Here is an 18192-nt window from a genome sequence, read left to right as displayed (position 1 = left end):
AAAGTTAACGGCCCACCGGGAATCCTCCCGAAGCTCCCGATAGCCACTCCGGGGTTGCATTCAAAGCATTAAATAACTTAATTTAACAGATATTGCAACTGCATGGTTAACTATACCATGAGGTTAATAAAGCTGGTTCCGAATTAGTGATTGAATTAATAGCTTTATTTTGTTATATAGAAGTATCTAAATAACCTTTTAAAATGTACCAGAATTCAGGAAATTGCATCTAGTCCAAAAATAAATTTCTGGGGGAGGACCCCCATACCCCCCGCTGAAATCTCCCACCCACTTTCAGAATGCCTCCAACGCCCATGCATACAGTAATAGCCACTTTTATTTTAAACTTAACCTTCCTCTGATTTTAATCACCTCAGTTGTCAATCAAAGCAAACAGGGGAAACAAATGGCAACACAATCATGAAAAACACTCAAATAAATAAATGTGCAGATAAGTCTGAATAAAAAGTAGACTGTTCAGTTTCCCTACGTGTGTTTAAGTTTCAAATGAATACTTTTTCTCCTTGGGACAGGCCCGTTTGAGTCTTGGAAAATACTTTTCCATTTGCATCGGGATTGAGATGATTAGAATTTAGCAGTCAATTTGAATGCAACAGTTTTGAACAAATTCGTGCAGCGTGCTAATGATGCTAACCGGATTTAATAGCAATTTAGCCAGTCGTCTTGCACGATTAATGTTTGGATTACATGTGCATGCTGAGGAGGGATGCGCCTGTTGAGAGTGAGAGAGAGAGTGCACGGGGCAAGGAGAGTCTGTGTTGAGGTACAGTAGGCCTACTTCTATCGCCTACTCTGGTAGAGTTTGACATACTACAATGCAATATATATTTAGTCTATTTATTTATGGGCAACGTAAGGCAGGAGGTGTGTGTAATTATGAATGTTCTATCAAACGTATTTTTTATTGATATCGATTACATGTCTATTGCGATACATATCGCTATCGTTTTATCGCCCAGCCCTATGCTCAATAATAACAATTTTAACAAACGCATAAATACTCAGCCTTTCGTGCACGTAGTCTATCGACATTGACTGATACACTGCCCTCTATATAACTTAAGTTTGATACCAATATCGGTCTTGCTGAAGACATTTAATGGTTAAAATAGTATTAATACATATTCGAATATATTCAAATTTTAATATTAATAAACAAACAAACTTCGAATATGATTTTTGGGCAAAAGTCAAAGCCCTAATTCCAACAGTACCTCATTTTTCAACATACGAGTCAAAAGTTACGTGAGTTTAAGCATGCAGATTTGCTAATTGCAGCTCCACCTAGAGGTCAAAGGGCACCACATTAGATATGCATTCTTGCGATGGAATCCCAAGTCCATGTACCAAGTTTGGTTTTGATAGATTAACGTTTTGCGGAGATTATCTTATTATTTTTTGCGGAGATTACCTTACTTCCTGTTTGGGGCTTCTCTGCATGCTGATTTTGATTGGCTGTGACAGGTGAACACTTTCAAAAATCAAAAATCCATCTAGTAGCTTTTGTGAGGCTTGGTCTGAAGATCATGTTTATCAAGTTTTGTGAACATTTAGTTTCATTTTCAATAAAATCCAACATGGCGGAAGAGCGACAAGGGCCAGTGACACCATCTTCAAGAGCAACGTACACCAGTTCATGCTGGATGTTTCAGAGTTACAGAAACGTACATAACAATAATAAAACATAATAATAGGAAAACTTAAGCAAAACAATAGCTAAAGCAAGCAAACTAATAAAGTAAAGCTAAAGCAAGCACACACACAATAAAACAATGTGATGAATTGTGAATTTCGTTCACATAATCGTCTAATATCTCAGCTGTCCAATGACTGATTTTATTTCTGAAATCTTCCCCGTAATGCTGAAAACATAAGCTTCAATTTGATATGATTAGTTAAGGGGTTTATGGTGCGAAATGTTTTGGATACTTGAAGATGAGTCATGAAAAAATAGTGCTACTTCAGTCATTACATTTGACGTGGACAGCCGGATGCCACCTGCACTTCATTGGAGTTTACTTCGACATGTATAGCTGAATAAATCCATGGGCACCACGTTTCTAAAGTTATGTTCTCTGACATGAAAAAAAAAAGTTGATTAATATTTTTACTCCTCTCAATATGTATAGAAACCATGATGTGAAATCACAGATTCTGTCAGAAATAATTCACTTATTGTCTTTCCTCAGGTTGTTACCTCGCTAGGCAGTTTGTAGTGAACTATTTTAGCTTTCTAACCTCTGTGTAAATGACACAAGCATCAGATGTGCTTGTCTGAACATTTTCTAAGATGGCATGACTTGAAATAGACAATACTGTAGCTATTCTACTCCTCTCAATATGTAGTTATAGAAAACATGATGTGAAATCACATATTTTTTCAGAAATGTCAATAATGCATTTCATTCATAGTTACTAGGTAAAATGTTCTGTCTTTATCTTGATGCCAGCCAGGCAATCAGATTTAGAGTAGCTAAATCCATGTGTAATAAAATTAGTTTTCATACATAAAAATATTTTGAGTTACTCAGAATGCTTCAATAGGTTTAGGCTACCTCTTCTTGTGCGTGTATGTAGACGGGCTCTGGTTTCACTCAATTTACATTGAAGTCAATGGGGAAAGATATCTATGGTAGTGAAGCAAAACGAAAAGTTGGTGAAGCAGTCTGATTCACTGTAATTCTCTATTCCACCGTGGGTGACGATGGCGCTGTTGTCACTCACAGAATTGATTTCAGGAGAACAGCTCGTGTTAGTAACTGTATTTCTGTTTCAAAGGAGTAAAATTGGGATTATTGTAAGATTATTGTTTTTTTTGGTGAAGCACTGCTTCACCTGTAGTCCTAAAGAAGCCTCCTCTGGTTTCATGTAGTTGAAAGAGTGTCAGGATTTCCATCCGCTGTTTATTGCGAGACACAGAATTTCCCCTTGGGGATCAATAAAGTATCTATCTATGTATCTATCTATCTATGGCAGTCACTTTCATTCATTCATTCATTGAACGTGTCATACAGCTATGCTGTAATGGAAACCTTATTGCGTAGCCAAGTAGCCTAAATTAAGTAAAAAAAATTTTTTTAATTATGCATGATTTACTTTTTATTAAATTCGTAGGCTGGGATGCCTCACTGCAACACTTGTGTTTAAATGTAGTACTGCCTCAGCCTCTGGCAAGCTCAGAAGGGGATGGCAAGTGACGGGTAGCTTGAGAGCAACGTGTTGAAGACCCATGGTATAGGACAACGACTTTTCCTTGGCAACCAACCAACAATATAAAATATTAAGAAGAGCTCTTTTCCTTCATTGAGTTAAATCAAAACAGTGTCTTCTAGTGCTCGTGGACTGATAGTCCTACTGGTAGGCAATTATTACCCCGGCTTGTATCCGAGGCCCGTCTACAAATAGAATCCCGGCCATAATTTGAGGATTTACGTTATATCCTATCTTCAATTAAATATGAGTTCATGTGATTTCCCACATTCCATTAATTATATGTTACACAATGTCAAAACGTTTTTGGAAACAGGGTTGCTGATGTAAATGCAGGTTTACAGTACCCTCCAGAATTATGGGCACTTCTGCTAAAGTAGACTAAAAACTGGTATAAAAAATAATCTGTTGGTGATTTATTGTAATCTCACAAACAAAGAAAATTGGAAAAATCCAACCTTGAAGGGAAGCAAATTTATTTTGAGAAAAAGGAAAATATCATAAAGAAATACATATTTAAATCATTAATCAGTTCAATGAACCAAAACAAACGTCCAGATCAAAACAAATATTGTTTGCTGAACACAAAATCATGCTTCGGACATTGCCATCTCAGTCCCCTGATCTAAACTCCATAGGAAAACAGTGGGGTGAGTCAAAGAGGAGAATGCACAAGTGTTGACCTAGAAATCTGGACGATCTGGGGAGATTGTGTAAAGACGAACGGTCTTAAATCCCTTGCTTTGTATTCTCCAAATTTATGGCGTGTCATATGAGAATACTACAAGCTGTTTTATTGGCAAAGGGAGGCTTAAGAAAGTATTACAAGCAAGGGTGCCAATAATTGTGAGCAAAGTGTTTTTGTTAAAAATATTTTTTTCTTTATGAGATTTAACTTTTTCTAAAAATAAATTTGCTTCTCTTCAAGGTTGAATTTTTCCTATTTTTTTGTCATTGTGAGATTACAATAAATCACTAACAGATTATTTATATTTACCGGTTTTTCGTCATCTTTAGCAGAGGTGCCAATAATTGTGGAGGGTACTGTACACTGACTAAGTTTTATTTGCAAATATACAGATACACACTGTGGCTATTTTGGACTTACCAATCATTATGTTGGAGAAGGAGGCTGTTAAAGTGAACTGCTTTTCAATGAACTTAGCCATAAAAGTAGCAAGGCCAGCCAACATAGCAGCAAGGTTGATTTGACCGAGAACCACAAGGAGGTAGGTGGGGTTTCGCAGTGTTCTCATCACAGTATTGGGGAAACCTGAGAAATACAAAGAATATTGAGAGTTTTTTGTTTAAATCTAACTAGTTAATGTCAACAGACATGCCATGAAATCATCAACAACAGCATCATTAGCGCAGAGAAAAGCTTGTGTAAAAGGTAAAGTTGTTTAGCAGATGCTTTCATACAAATTGACTTATAGAGGCTCACACAACATTCAGATACCAAACCCAGGGGGGTATTCCATCAACCTCGCTAAAGGCCAGACCTGGCTTATTTCGATAAGTCTCGCTAATTTTAGTGAGGATTCTGTTCCATTAATGAGGTTAACGTGAATCCCAGCTTGGTAACTATGGGAATTTATGCCACAGAACTAACCTGCTCCGTAGCAGGTTAACTTTCAAGCTAAATTAAGCTGTGTTGCAAAAAAAAACAATCAGTCGGAAAACGACTCCAAAAAGATGGTTCCGTCAACCTGTGCTTTCGTCACCTGTAGCCTACAACTTCAAAAATAGAAGTAGGCCTAGGCTAGGCCTAGAAATGTTTTTTCTGACCGTGTCACCAAGCATGGATTTACACATTCACTAGCTCCAAAGAATGTATAAAGATTATGCGACTTAAAATGTTTTAACTTCACATGCATGTGGTTCTAGGAATCTTGCTACTCTGCGTCTGCGTTCGGTGGTGGTGTAATGTGCAGAGCAACAGCATACCAAAGCAATTATAGTCTTGCATGTTCACAGGTTTGCTTCCCAAACTAAGTATTAAAGCTACATAGCTTATCACCTTGATAATGTCATTTTTAGTTATACTCTTTAATGAAACACATATGTCTACTGTTAAAGGGTCATGCACATTTGGTAGGCTGTTCAGTGACAGTAATATGCTTTGCCAGTGGGCTATATCTGATGCAAGCCAAAGGATAATTCTGTAGCCTGTAGGCAGCTAATAATTAAAACTGCTTCATGTGTCGACGATTGTTCATGAATGTCAAATCAACTGTGTGCTACACAGATTAAATACTAGGCAAAAATGACAAATTGAAAGCCATTGCATTTTAGATAACACTTTGGGACTTATGGGAGACAATAGGCTATTATGTTAATACTAATTTATTTTATGAGCACCTACAATAGACAATATTCAACCACTCTAGTTCATCCAAAACAAACCAGAAAAGGGACTCAAAGTGCTAAATACCGGAATTTTCCTTTAATAGAGATGCACCGATTGATTGGCTGGCGACCGGAATTGGACGATTTTCACGTGATCGGCCATGACCGGCGACTGGCCGGTTAGTCTGACATGCCGATTTTATGCCGGTCAAATGCACTCGCGCGCCGCACTTGTAACAACACCCAGCTGAGTTTGCAAAGTTTGAAGAAGCTATAGCAACCAGGCCAACACTCAGGGCTGGATGTACAAAGAAAAGATAATAGGCTACTGAGTTTTTTTATGCAGCGAATGCTGTGCTTTGCCATATTGCATGGAATTTACTAATCTGTCACTTCATTAGGCTACGTAAACATTACTCATCGCCGCCCGTCCCTGCCGCTAATTGCATGTCCACAGCTGAACCACAAGCACAGCTGAACGGAGATAACCGATTGCGACATTAAAAAATAATCAAAATTTAGCAAACATAGGCTACATGTAGCTCTACTCCACAAAAAAAAAATACTCAAACTATTTACTGCACGTAGACTAGGGCTAGGCTATGCCTTAATACCATAGTCTAGCAGATTGGGAAGTGGATGTTGTGAAAGTGAACATATTTGCCTATTAGAAAGGCAAAAAAAGTTAAAAGTTGCTTTTGAAATAGTAGCCTACAATGAAGAAAACTGATGCTCTGAATACTGAATCAGCTGCCTCTGAAAGTTTCTATAATTGATGCTTTTAACCGGAATTTGGATTTTAGTTTTTCACCGCAAACCAGACGTGCGCTGTTTTCATATACTGTATGGTGGAGCACCTAATCAATTGCTACATGTATTAGCACTTCTCCTCCCCTGTGTTTGCGTGATAGCCTTCTCCCACTTTTCCCTCTCCCTCCTTTTAATGCATCAAATATGAAAATATGTTCCATGGTAGCATGTTCAAATGTATCATGAACATTGTTTTTGTATTTTTAGTTGGATATTGGATGTGAGAAGAAAAAAAATGGGTGTCCCGTAACAGTGCATTTATATTAGTAGTGTGTGAAATGAATGTCCCACACTGGGAAGCATTATAGTTTGATACTGCAGCTAAAGTTAGACTTGAAGAAGAATCTGTCTGCTCACGGTTCCATTTTTTTAACAGCCATTCCATTATTGATAAGTTGATTACATTTCTATATTAACCTGTTCTTTTAAAGAAAATATAGAAAATAACTATTTGTGTGTGCTGTAAAGTGGTTAAAAGAAATGAAATCGGAATCGGCTAAAATCAGTATCTATCGGTGCATCTCTAGTTGTATATTGACTTGTGATTGATTGTATTTGTCTGACCGCCCAATGCTCTTTAAATACTAGAGTTACTATTCCATCTGTAAACTCCTCCACTTACATTTTTAAAAGTAAATTATAATCCTTTTTCTAATCAATTTAAACCGTGGTCTGGTTTGCTTATTTGCCTTGATACAAGCTTTAACAGTTAAAGCTTGTATCAGCGATTGCAGGCCCAAAAAAGGCCCAAGCATAAATTATCACATTCATCTAATCTTTCCAAACGATCCGCTAGCTGCCCCAAAAGCAGGCCATCAAAAAAACGCATCTCTGTAGGCAGCCTAGGTTCTGAGATCTGCACACAAAAACAATTGCTGACAACATGTTGCCAACCACTCAAAGGCAAAATAAAGTGTTCTAACCAATAACCGACGAGATGCGCATTCAGGAGAGTTTCAATTGCACAGGAGGGATAGGGAGGGAGTAGCGAGCTAGCTCTCTGTTTTGTTTGAACGTCAACAGAAGTGACGTAACCCCGCCACCGCTGATACAACCTTTATGTAGGATAATGAACCCCGTAGCGGGTTAGGTTACGTTTTTCCCCCTTACTTCCACTAAACCGGCGCCTGAGGGTTGGGGTGCTACATCGATAATTGCAACATTTTGTGCATGTGTTTATATGCTTTAAACTAATTGGATACACATTGATGCTACATTTTTCCTGTAAACCCAAGGTGCAAATAATCTGCAAATGATTTAAAATTGTGTAACTGCTTGATTGATTGTAAATAATAATGACTTTCACATGCAGTGCAACTGTCCCGAGAGCAATTGTTAGTTTAGGCTACGCAATTTCAATGCATGCCTGTGAGTGTCGCCAACTGACAACTAACCTACGCAAAAAAATATGTTGGTACGCCAGCAATGAAGCTGCCGTGAAGGACCATATATTCTCACTTTCATTTCACTCTAGGTACATCCGAACGTGAACGTGAAAAATGGCATACGTGTGTTTTCTCGGGGGTGATACCCCCGAACCCCCTATTCACCCCTTGCATGTGACATCACATTTGGTTCGCACCACAGCAAAATAGCCTAGTGGACGGCAAGAACACCAATCAAATCAATGGGTTGTAATGGGACATATCGCACAGCTAGGAGATTATAGTGAGATTTAACCGTAGGAATGCCCTTCCACGACTGTTGGATTATTGTTTGGAATACAACAACATCCCATTTTCTTGCATAGATATATTTTGGTTTGTTTTCTTTGTGTTTCGGGAGTATTTCAACCACAATTGCATACTTATCTCGTCAGTGTATGAAGCACAGCAGCGGTTGCTATAGCAACCATAGACTCTGAACAGGACGGCAGACTACAAGCACTTAAGCAAAGTCTATGGCAAGATCTAAATGTAAACAGATAATACCATTCAAGGTTGTTTTTATTTCAATTCTTTAAATTAAAACATGTAAGAAGTAAGTTTATTCGCTGGGCAACGTACAAACTGACGAGTTACATTAGCCCTAGCACTATGAGCTACGATAAACGTTAGCTAGAATAGCTAGCTTCTAAGTGTGGCAGCTAAGATTACCTTTTGGTCTTAAAGAAAAAAATGTCTGTGTCTGCCCGAGCTGCTGCATGTTCACGTTAAACGCGGTCACGCACTAAGTGTCCCGGTTTTAGCTCCGACAAATCTGGTCACCCTAGGCTAGCGGTAACTTCTAGCTGCGTTTGTGAGGCTATCATGCAAATGCTGTAGCTACCCTTGAAGCAAGCAGTCCTCTTTGCAGCGTCAGAAGAGTAAAAGCGCCCCTTTCTAATCTGTGACTATCCGATTATTGGTGTGGGTAGGTCATTTAGATCAATTCTGACACCATGTTGAGCGGCGTTGAATAATCGACAGGAGACAGGTCTTCAGCGAACCTCGAATGCCAGGCCTCAGGTTTATTTCATTATTTATATCCCTAGCGCCCCTACCGGGCTCCAAAGGATATAGCTGGCTAGCTAACACCACAGTCACTTCTCCATTAACACCATATTGTTTTGTGTAGTTTGACACTTATTTGGATTTACCGGCTTTTTTCTGTAGTTCTGTAGCCTACTTAAAAAAATCTTCTGTAACTTGGAGTAAATGGAAATTTGATAAGTGGACCTTTCAGGTTTACATTTGAGTACCCCTGGTCTATATGGTTCATACTGAATATCCATATTTATTCATAAATATTCATTTATATTACTATCTGTAGGGGTGGCACGATTCACAAAACCCACGGTTTGGTTCGTACCACGGTTTTAAGGTCACGGTTTTCGGTTCTGTACGGTTCTTGTAGTTATTTTTCCTTTTAATCTTTAACACTTCAGAAATACCATACTTCAGCATTTGATGTATATCTTAATTAATCCAAAGTCTACTTTTGGAAGGATGGGAAACCAGAATCTCAAGCCAAAACCCAGCAAAACCAGACACAACGCACACGACTTGGACGCCAACGACAACAAGGAAATAATAGACAATGGCTGTCATCCTCATCGTATGATTCAGGCTCTGATGTGAGTGGCCAATCAGAGCGTGGAGCGTCTTTTTTAGGATACGCCCAAAGAAGACCTCAAAATCCACAACGCTGGTGGAGAGGAGGCCTGCTCCCAAGCATAAGCGGTGCCGAAGAAGCCAACGGAAAAGGACGCAGGCCGCCCCGTATTCAGACCAGCAGGAGAGTACGGTAATTAATCTTTCTGAAAAGACATTGTCTGACGCTTGCACGTCGGCCTTGAGTAAGGGACTGAGTTTTGTTCCAACCACCCACACTAATGACTTTGAGACTATTATTGATTTTCAGAAGTATTTTCGTAACCTAAGATTGAAGGAGTTTTTCCATTCTGATATGAGAGTCCATTCTGATATAAGAGATTGTGTGACCGGGGGTGTCTCTCCTCTGGACCAAGTCCACTTGTCCGCCACCTCTGCCCCTGGTGACTCGGCCCATAGTCGCTTCAAGAAAAGGTCTACATTCATTCCTCCCAAGCACCGCAATGCCTCTCTTGACACGTACTGCCGTTTAGTTGAGAATGATGTAAAGGGCTTATTAAAAAAGAAAAAAAGAATACAAAGTGTACAACAATTTGTCTAAAGAGGAAAGAGCAGCTGTATTGGATTTGAGTAAGGACAATACGATTGTGGTACGGCCTGCTGATAAGGGGGGTGCGGTTGTTTTGCAAAATGCTGTGGATTATGAAAATGAAATTAAAAGACAACTAAATGATTTAACATTCTATGAGAAGTTATCCTCTGATCCTACTACTAGGTTGAAGTCCCGGATACACTCCCAACTAGAACATCACTTTAAAGGTGCCATGTGTAATGCCAAAAATCAATTCATACTCCACATTCCATAAAAAATGGGGGCAGTATACCTCCAGAAAGTGAGCTGGTTTACCCTAGAGTAACAACCGAGACTCGTGTATTGCAGTTTGGTTAGCGGTTATGTTGTCCGCATACTGCCTCCCATGGCCGAAACTGGTATTATGACACCTGTCGGGCTGTGGCTAGTAATTTAGCATGCTAATTCAGGTTGATATCTCTGCAGCACTATACCTTGTTATTTTTTTAATGACATCATCGCCCTTATTTCTTCTCATTCTTTTGATGCGTGTAGCTCATCTTTTGGATATTTTTACCTCAATTCTTACACATGGCACCTTTAACAGTGACGAGTTTAATAAAAAAAGTCTTTGAGTTCCTTAAGGTTGAACACCCAGTGATCCCGGCAATTTACACACTACCTAAAATACACAAGGGCTTAGACATCCCTCTGCAGGGAAGACCTATTGTCAGTGGGATCGGTAGCCTAACAGAAAATATATCTGCTTATGTTGATTATTTTATTAAATCAGAAGTGGTCACCCTTCCTTCCTATATACGTGACTCAATCGACTTTATCAATTCACTGAAAACCTTTGATGCTACGTCTGACAACTTGCTGTTGGCTACGTTTGATGTTCAGAGTTTGTACACAAATATTCCACATGACGGTGGCCTTGAAGCACTAGAGTATTTTCTCTCTTTAAATCAGTCTGAGCCAAAACCCAGCATTGAGTGCATACTAGACTTGGCTAATATAGTTCTGACCAACAACTTTTTTCGTTTTCAAGATGAGTTCTATATACAAAAGAAAGGCACAGCCATGGGAAGTAAGATGGCTCCTAATTATGCCTGCTTATATATGGGTCTCTTTGAAAACCAATTTGTGCTGCATCAAAGTAATCCATTCTACACAAAGATCTTATTCTACAAGCGGTTTATAGATGATATTTTTCTGATTTTTGACTGCACAGTAGATGAATTAATGTGTTTCCATGAGTATCTCAACTCTTGTAATGAACATTTGAAATTTACTTTGGAATATGATAAACATCGCATTAGTTTCCTGGATGTTCAGGTATACAAAGAAGGTACGACTCTGAAAACCGATCTGTTTCGCAAGCCTACGGATCACAATACTATTTTGCATGGGGGTAGTTTTCATCCTAGGCCGCTGGTCAAAAGTCTTCCGATCAGTCAGTTCCACCGTGTGCGCAGAATATGCAGCGATAATACATCCTACTCTGCGCAGGCTGCAGACTTGACTAAAAGATTCCTCAATAGAGGTTATAAACAGGACTGGGTTGATGCGGCCAAAATACGTTTTCATCATACAACACAAGAGGAGTGTCTTCGATCAAAAAAGCGCGCCAAAGATCCAAGTAAGTCCCCTCTATGTTGCATAAAATATTCTCCGCTTGTGTCAGAATTCAGAAAAGTTGTCTACAAACACTGGCATATTATTGATTCGGACCCTAAACTTATGAGAGTTTTTCCAGAAAAACCTAAGCTGGTTTTTAAGCGTGCTCCTAACTTAAGGGACCGCCTAGTCAAAAATGACATACGTCCGCAACCCACGACGTCTTTTCTGAGTATGTCTGATGGTAACTATAAATGTGGTAGTTGCGCACAGTGTTCGTACACACATAAATGCAAACATTTTAATCATCCACATACTGGCAAGACGTTATCCATTCGCGGTGTCATTACATGTTGCACAACACATGTTATTTATTTGATTCGTTGCCCTTGTGGCCTAGCATATGTGGGCAAAACAACGCGAGCGCTTCGGACCAGGATCAATGAGCACAGGAGCACTATTAGAACAGGGGATGAGCGCAGTCCTGTCGCTGCTCATTTTAAACTAGCCGGTCATAATATCAGCGCCCTCAGATATATTGGGGTGGAGCCACCTAGGTAAACCACCTAGAGGGGGTGATCATGACAAGAGGTTGCTCCAACGCGAAACCTTTTGGATTCACTTTTTAAATACAATGTCCCCCCATGGTCTTAATGAGGAATTTGATATAAAACCGTTCTTATAGTAGTAGTATATTCTGGTAAAAAACTGTTACAGGTTTTATAACTGTGGGGGTAATGTCCTTTCATTGTTTGGGTAGGCTTGTATATATGGAACTGTTTATCCACTGATTGTTTTTCTTTTTCTTTCTTTTCTGTTGATAGCAATACCATGTACTCCTTTGGGGATATTGTTTTTTGAAAGCCCCTTGGTAACACTTTATTTGAAGGGGTCTACACAAGGGTGACATGTAACCGTCATAAGAATATCATGACACATGTCATGCACACTAATGACATAGTATTGATGTTTATGACTGTTGTCATTAAGTGTCATTCGGTTTGTGGAATGTCAAGTTGACATTGTTTGGGTGTCATCATTATAACAACTTGACATTAGGCCAGATGACATTATTTGAGGGTGTCTCTGCCATGACAACTTGACATTAGCCAAGAAAATGTAAACCGTTGTCATGACAACTTGACATTAGCCAAGAAAGAAATGCAAAATTGAATATATAACTTGGCCTGACTCATCTTCTAGGTTTGTGAAGTGGTGGGCCGGAATAATTGATTGACATGACACCATTATAATTGTGTCATGAATACTTTCCTTGGCCTGATATTGTCATGACAACTTGACATATAACGGTGTTTGGCCTGACTTATCTTCTAGGTTTATGAAGTGATGAGCCTGAACAATTGGCTGTCATGACACCATTATAAATTAGATATACTCAACATATTGAAGGTGCATTGCAGATGTAACCCATTCGAAAATGGGTTACATCCCCCCCCATTAATGCACAAATAGGCTGACACCAGACATAATTTCACTGCATTTCTTACTTCCAGTAACTATATGCATGTGACAATAAACTTCCTTGTATCCTTGTATACAGTAGATGTGTTTAATGAGTTAAGCATGTAAAAGTTTTATTTTGCTGTAACTCAGTTGTTTAATGAATTGTGTGGAAATGTATTGATGGTACTGCATAAGCTAAAAACCAATCAGAGTTGAACATGAGTTTAATTATTTGAAGTGCTATTTCATGCTATGTTGAAGCCATGTTAACCCTTTAGGCGCCAGAGGGTTTTTTTTTCGAAACGTTCGATTTTGACATCTTCATTTCAAAAGGCTATATCTTAAAAGTGATAAGAGGTAGAGACCCAAAGTTTATGTAGAGATTAAATGTTTATATCTAATTTGCATATTATGACGTCATATGGTGGCGGCCATCTTGGATTATAGAATTTTCATGAAAAGTTGCATGTTTGAATGATAAAATACACCACTTCTTTTCCCCCAAAATGTCCCTCACCTTCTGTATGCTATATTGCACAATACTGAATGCTCAGGTAAATAGTAAGTAGTAAACAAACTGTATAAATCATTACTAATAAATGGCAGAAACAAACCAAATGCATGTAGCGATAGGCTGGCCTTTTGCTGTAGAGATTTTCCATTTACTACATACAGTAGGCACTCTGATTCCATGTATGGGGCACATATATATTATTCAGATGACACACAAACACAAGTAGACAAGACCTGTTTAGTTCAAAAGCTCACTTGCCACGGTAAGGCACAGATCAAGAGTGAGATGACGAGACAATGTTAGTACTTGTTTTCTTTTTGTTGTTTTTGTTGATGTTTTTTTGTTGTTTTTTTCTTAGCTGACAAAGACACACACATCACAAGGACATGAACACACAAAAAAGAACACATGTCCTAAATGGTCAGGGAAATAGATAATCAAGAGTGTAAATCATTACTAATAAATGGCTGACCATTTTTTTTTTATGTAGCAGGCCTTTTGCTGTAGAGATAATGACTATCCATATCCATATCCGATCCCATCATCTTGTGATAGACTATGCATGGCCTAATGGCTCTCCTGCCCCGTGTCACCACCTCTGCTCCTGTTGCGAGCAGCATGGCCAGATCTGCCTCGCGCTCGCGTCGAGTGGAGAGAATTTGCGCAGCTCGGACTAGGCCTACTGTCATTCTCAATGCGACTCCCCACACTGCCTCTACGTTCCCCCCTAACCGTCCTATGAGCACTTCGACCTCATCTAATATACCCAGTGGTATTAGACAAAGGCTCCACCACGTTACTGTCGCCGCGATTGCGGAGAGGCACGCGTTCAGAAGACGTTCGCCACACCACTAACACCCTGCTAACTTCCCGATGAACACTCCGAACCCGTGAAACATTATTCCCACCAGTGACATTGGGCAAACGATTCAACATTTGTGCTTGGTGTAAGCTAAACTATGGAGTAAACTCTCACTTTGTCCAGCTGCATCATTGCAAGGCAGGGACGCATCTGAAGCCTCACTAAACGGATCACCGTCATTTTCTGAAGGCAGATATTCCCCTTCAGAATCAGGGTCCACGAATAGAAGACCCAACACTTCATTTCAGGTAAACTTTTTTGATGCCATTAGACGATAATCTAATGCAAATACTCGCTGACGTTGACAATATCGCTCTGACAAAGTGGCTCACACGCACACTAGCTCCGGTATTTCACGCACTGATTCAATGTGCTGTAGCTAGAAAGTTTTGTTTAAAGCATGCCGTTTTTTCGACTCGGGGATGACGTATGACATGTCTGCCATCTAGTGGAGTGGAAGTCGAACGAAATATGACACCCTATTTGACTAATTCGGCCGTTTTATTCAGTACCGCATCTTGTCGAGTAAACTCGACCGTGGTGCCTAGAGGGTTAAAGATCTGCTAAAATGTATCGAGAGAGTAATTGAATTGAATTGTTGCCCTGCTATGCAGGTTGTTTTTTTGTTTGGATGCATGAGAGTGTTCCATTGAACTGCTTCTACTCAATATTTCTTCATTTCATCGTAGCCTACAGGTAAGCGCGAGATCTCACCACTTAAAAAAAAAAAACAGTGAGGTAGATGGACTTATTATTATTTTGGGGTTATTTTATCAGAGCTCTGAGGTCATTTTACTTTATATTTTTCTCAACATGTGTTTAAAAGGTTGAAAACTAAGAGAAATACTGATTTTCACAACTAAAAGGACAGAAAAGAGAAACAAGGTCATACTGTTTGATATTTGATGTTTAATAAATGCCGGCTATATGTTCTGGGTAAACTATTTTGGTACTTTCATTTGTCTACTCCTCTTGTGAAAAGTTCCTTAGAAAGGCAGCACTTCACTCTACATTAAAATAAGTGCCCCTTACACGGACAAATATGGCGTCTCAGGGGGAATCGAACCCCTCAGTCCCTCAAAACACCCCTTAAAATAATTGAATGGTACTGCTGGTTAGGAATCCGTCATTGTAATGGTGTGTTGGGTAGACTCGTGCATGATTTGAAAAAGCTGCAGAAATGATGGCAATGAAATGGTGCTTAAAGACTAGTATGTGAATAGCTGAATGCATGTTCCACATGCACAGTTAGGTTAGCTGGCATGGTAACATGTCATGTATTATGGTTTTGCAAAATGCATTGCTGAAATAAACTCTTAAGTCATGACTGAGTATGGTATTTGTTGTCATTATAGTTGAAATTAGACTCAATGTTCCAGAAATGTAAAATGTACAGAAATAGGACCTACATGATAGTGTAATGACACTTAATGACATGTTCAGGAAACATCTCAGATGGTTCACTGTACTTTAAGTCAAAGGTAAGTATTCATGACACTGTCAGGAAACTATTTTGGTGTGTAATAGTTATTTGTGACAGCTTAATGACAAGTCAAAACTGTACCACTGTAGTTGAGGTCAAGAAAAGTATTCATGACCAATTTATAATGGCGTCATGACAGCCCATTGTTCAGGCCAGTGGCGCAAAAAGTGGGTATGCGCCATATGTGGCGCATAGGGGCGCAGCACCATGGGGGCGCCAAAGCGATGGTAAAAAAAATAAAATAATATATTTGGTATTTTCCATATGTAGCTACTGCTGTCCATTTCTAAATCATTTCAACATTTTCTCAATGTTCTATAACATTTTAGAGGACTAACCTAGAGTAGGCACCTATATCTCAGATTCCATCATAGAATTTTGACATAGAAGAGGGAGTGGGGGCGCCGTCAGCGCTGAGCGAGCAGATAGGCCTACGAGTAGTGAGTTGCCATCTATGGAAAAAGATGGATAAAGCAAAAAAAAAGCTGTTGGCGGCTAAAAATAGAAAAAGAAAGAGGGAAAAGGAGATGGCATGTCAAGGGATGCAACAGTTAAATAAGTGGACGGTGAAAGGCAACAGGTAGCATTTAAAGTGATGACGTCTGTGCTTGGAGGCTTGCAAATATGAATGTTAACAGACTAACTAGCTTTTGTTAAGCATAATGCCGATTGAAACATAGCCTATTCCATTCAGATAGCTAGGTGGCTACCATACTCATACTGCACTTTTAATGGCCAACTGCAAACAGAAATGTCACCCTAGCAGCAACTCATTACATGTTTCCATATCCTAACAATGAAGCCTCCTTGTAATAACTTAATATTGTGTTGTCAATGTGGTGCAAACAAACAAGGCTAGAGTAGGCCTATCAGCCTGTGAACAATAGCTGGCAAAAGGACGTTATGAGAACCGTTTAGACTCTCTTAAAAGTGACAATGCATCATTTATCAATACTTATCAAGTATAACATCAAGTTAAACACCAAATTGGCAGCATTTCTTTAACAACATATTCAATACACACTAATGCACAGTAATAGTGTAAATAATAAAACACAGTTATATGAACTTGTTCATGTAATAATTAAACAATTATGTCAAGTTGTCATGACAATTCATGACACTGTCAGGAAACTATTTTGGTGTGTAATAGTTCTTTGTGACAGCTTAATGACAAGTCAAAACTGTACCACTGTAGTTGAGGTCAAGGAAAGTATTCATGACACAATTATAATGGTGTCATGACGGTCAATTGTTCAGGCCCTTCACATTACAAACCTAGAAGATAAGTCAGGCCAAACATAGTTATATGTCAAGTTGTCATGACAATATCATGCCAAACACCTTGCATTCTTTCTTGGCTATGTCAAGTCATCATGACAATATTGTAAATGGGTTACATTTTCTTGGCTAATGTCAAGTTGTCATGACAAAGACCCGTCAAATAATGTCATCTTGGCTAATGTCAAGTTGTCATAATGATGACACCCAAACAATGTCAACTTGACATTCCAAAAACCGAATGACACATTATGACAACAGTCATAAACATCAATAATGTGTCATTAATGTACATGACATGTGTCATGTCATTCTTATGACGGTTACATGTCACCCTTATGTAGACCCCTTCAAATAAAGTGTTACCAGCCCCTTTTTGAAATGTATAGGTTTGTGTAATACCTGTAAGTGTTCTCTTAATTGAGTGACTAGTGGGGCTCTTAGGTCCAATCATACCAATCGACATCACATGGTATGTCAGCTGATTGTAAGGCCTACATATATATCCTTTCACCAAATGTGTCCATCATTTGCCTGAAGAAGACCCAGCAGGGTCGAAACGTTGCAATAAATAATTGGGAGTCAATAGCAGTGTTGCGGACATTATATTTTTTCAAAATAGCTTAATTATCCACCATTTAGGCTACAGTATTAGTATAGTTATATCATGTAATCATGCACAAACTGAAAGAATTGACTTGACTTTAAGCACATCATCATCTCTGAGGAAAGGTGAGATTTTGATACAGCAAGAGTGAAGACATTGATTTCAAATTGCTTTTCATTTAATTGGCAAACAAGTAGAATGTGTTATTGCCATCTACAGGCACTTCTGTGTCTTTGTAGCATACTAAGATTGACTGATATATTACGGAATATTTTATTTCTACACATAGCTTAGCCTACCCGAGCTATGCAAAATAGATTCTAGGATACCACATAACATTGACAAGCCCTGTACTGTAAATGCACGCT

At 39.0% G+C, this 18192-nt stretch overlaps 1 protein-coding gene across 4 annotated transcripts in view; it reads right to left on the bottom strand.

Annotated features, from left to right (window-relative positions):
* slco2b1 (solute carrier organic anion transporter family, member 2B1) overlaps nt 1–18192 on the bottom strand; it is a 205535-nt gene that overhangs the window by 72765 nt on the left and 114578 nt on the right. For all 4 annotated transcript variants that reach the window (XM_042076135.1, XM_042076136.1, XM_042076137.1 and 1 more), the window contains one exon: nt 4340–4504. In XM_042076135.1, coding sequence (XP_041932069.1) covers nt 4340–4504 — 165 coding nt within the window. The remainder of the gene's footprint in view (nt 1–4339; nt 4505–18192) is intronic.

This window comes from Alosa sapidissima, chromosome 21 (genome assembly GCF_018492685.1).
Source record: "Alosa sapidissima isolate fAloSap1 chromosome 21, fAloSap1.pri, whole genome shotgun sequence".
In the NCBI taxonomy this organism is placed as follows: Eukaryota; Metazoa; Chordata; class Actinopteri; order Clupeiformes; family Clupeidae; genus Alosa; species Alosa sapidissima.
This window is presented reverse-complemented; position numbering and strand designations above follow the sequence as displayed.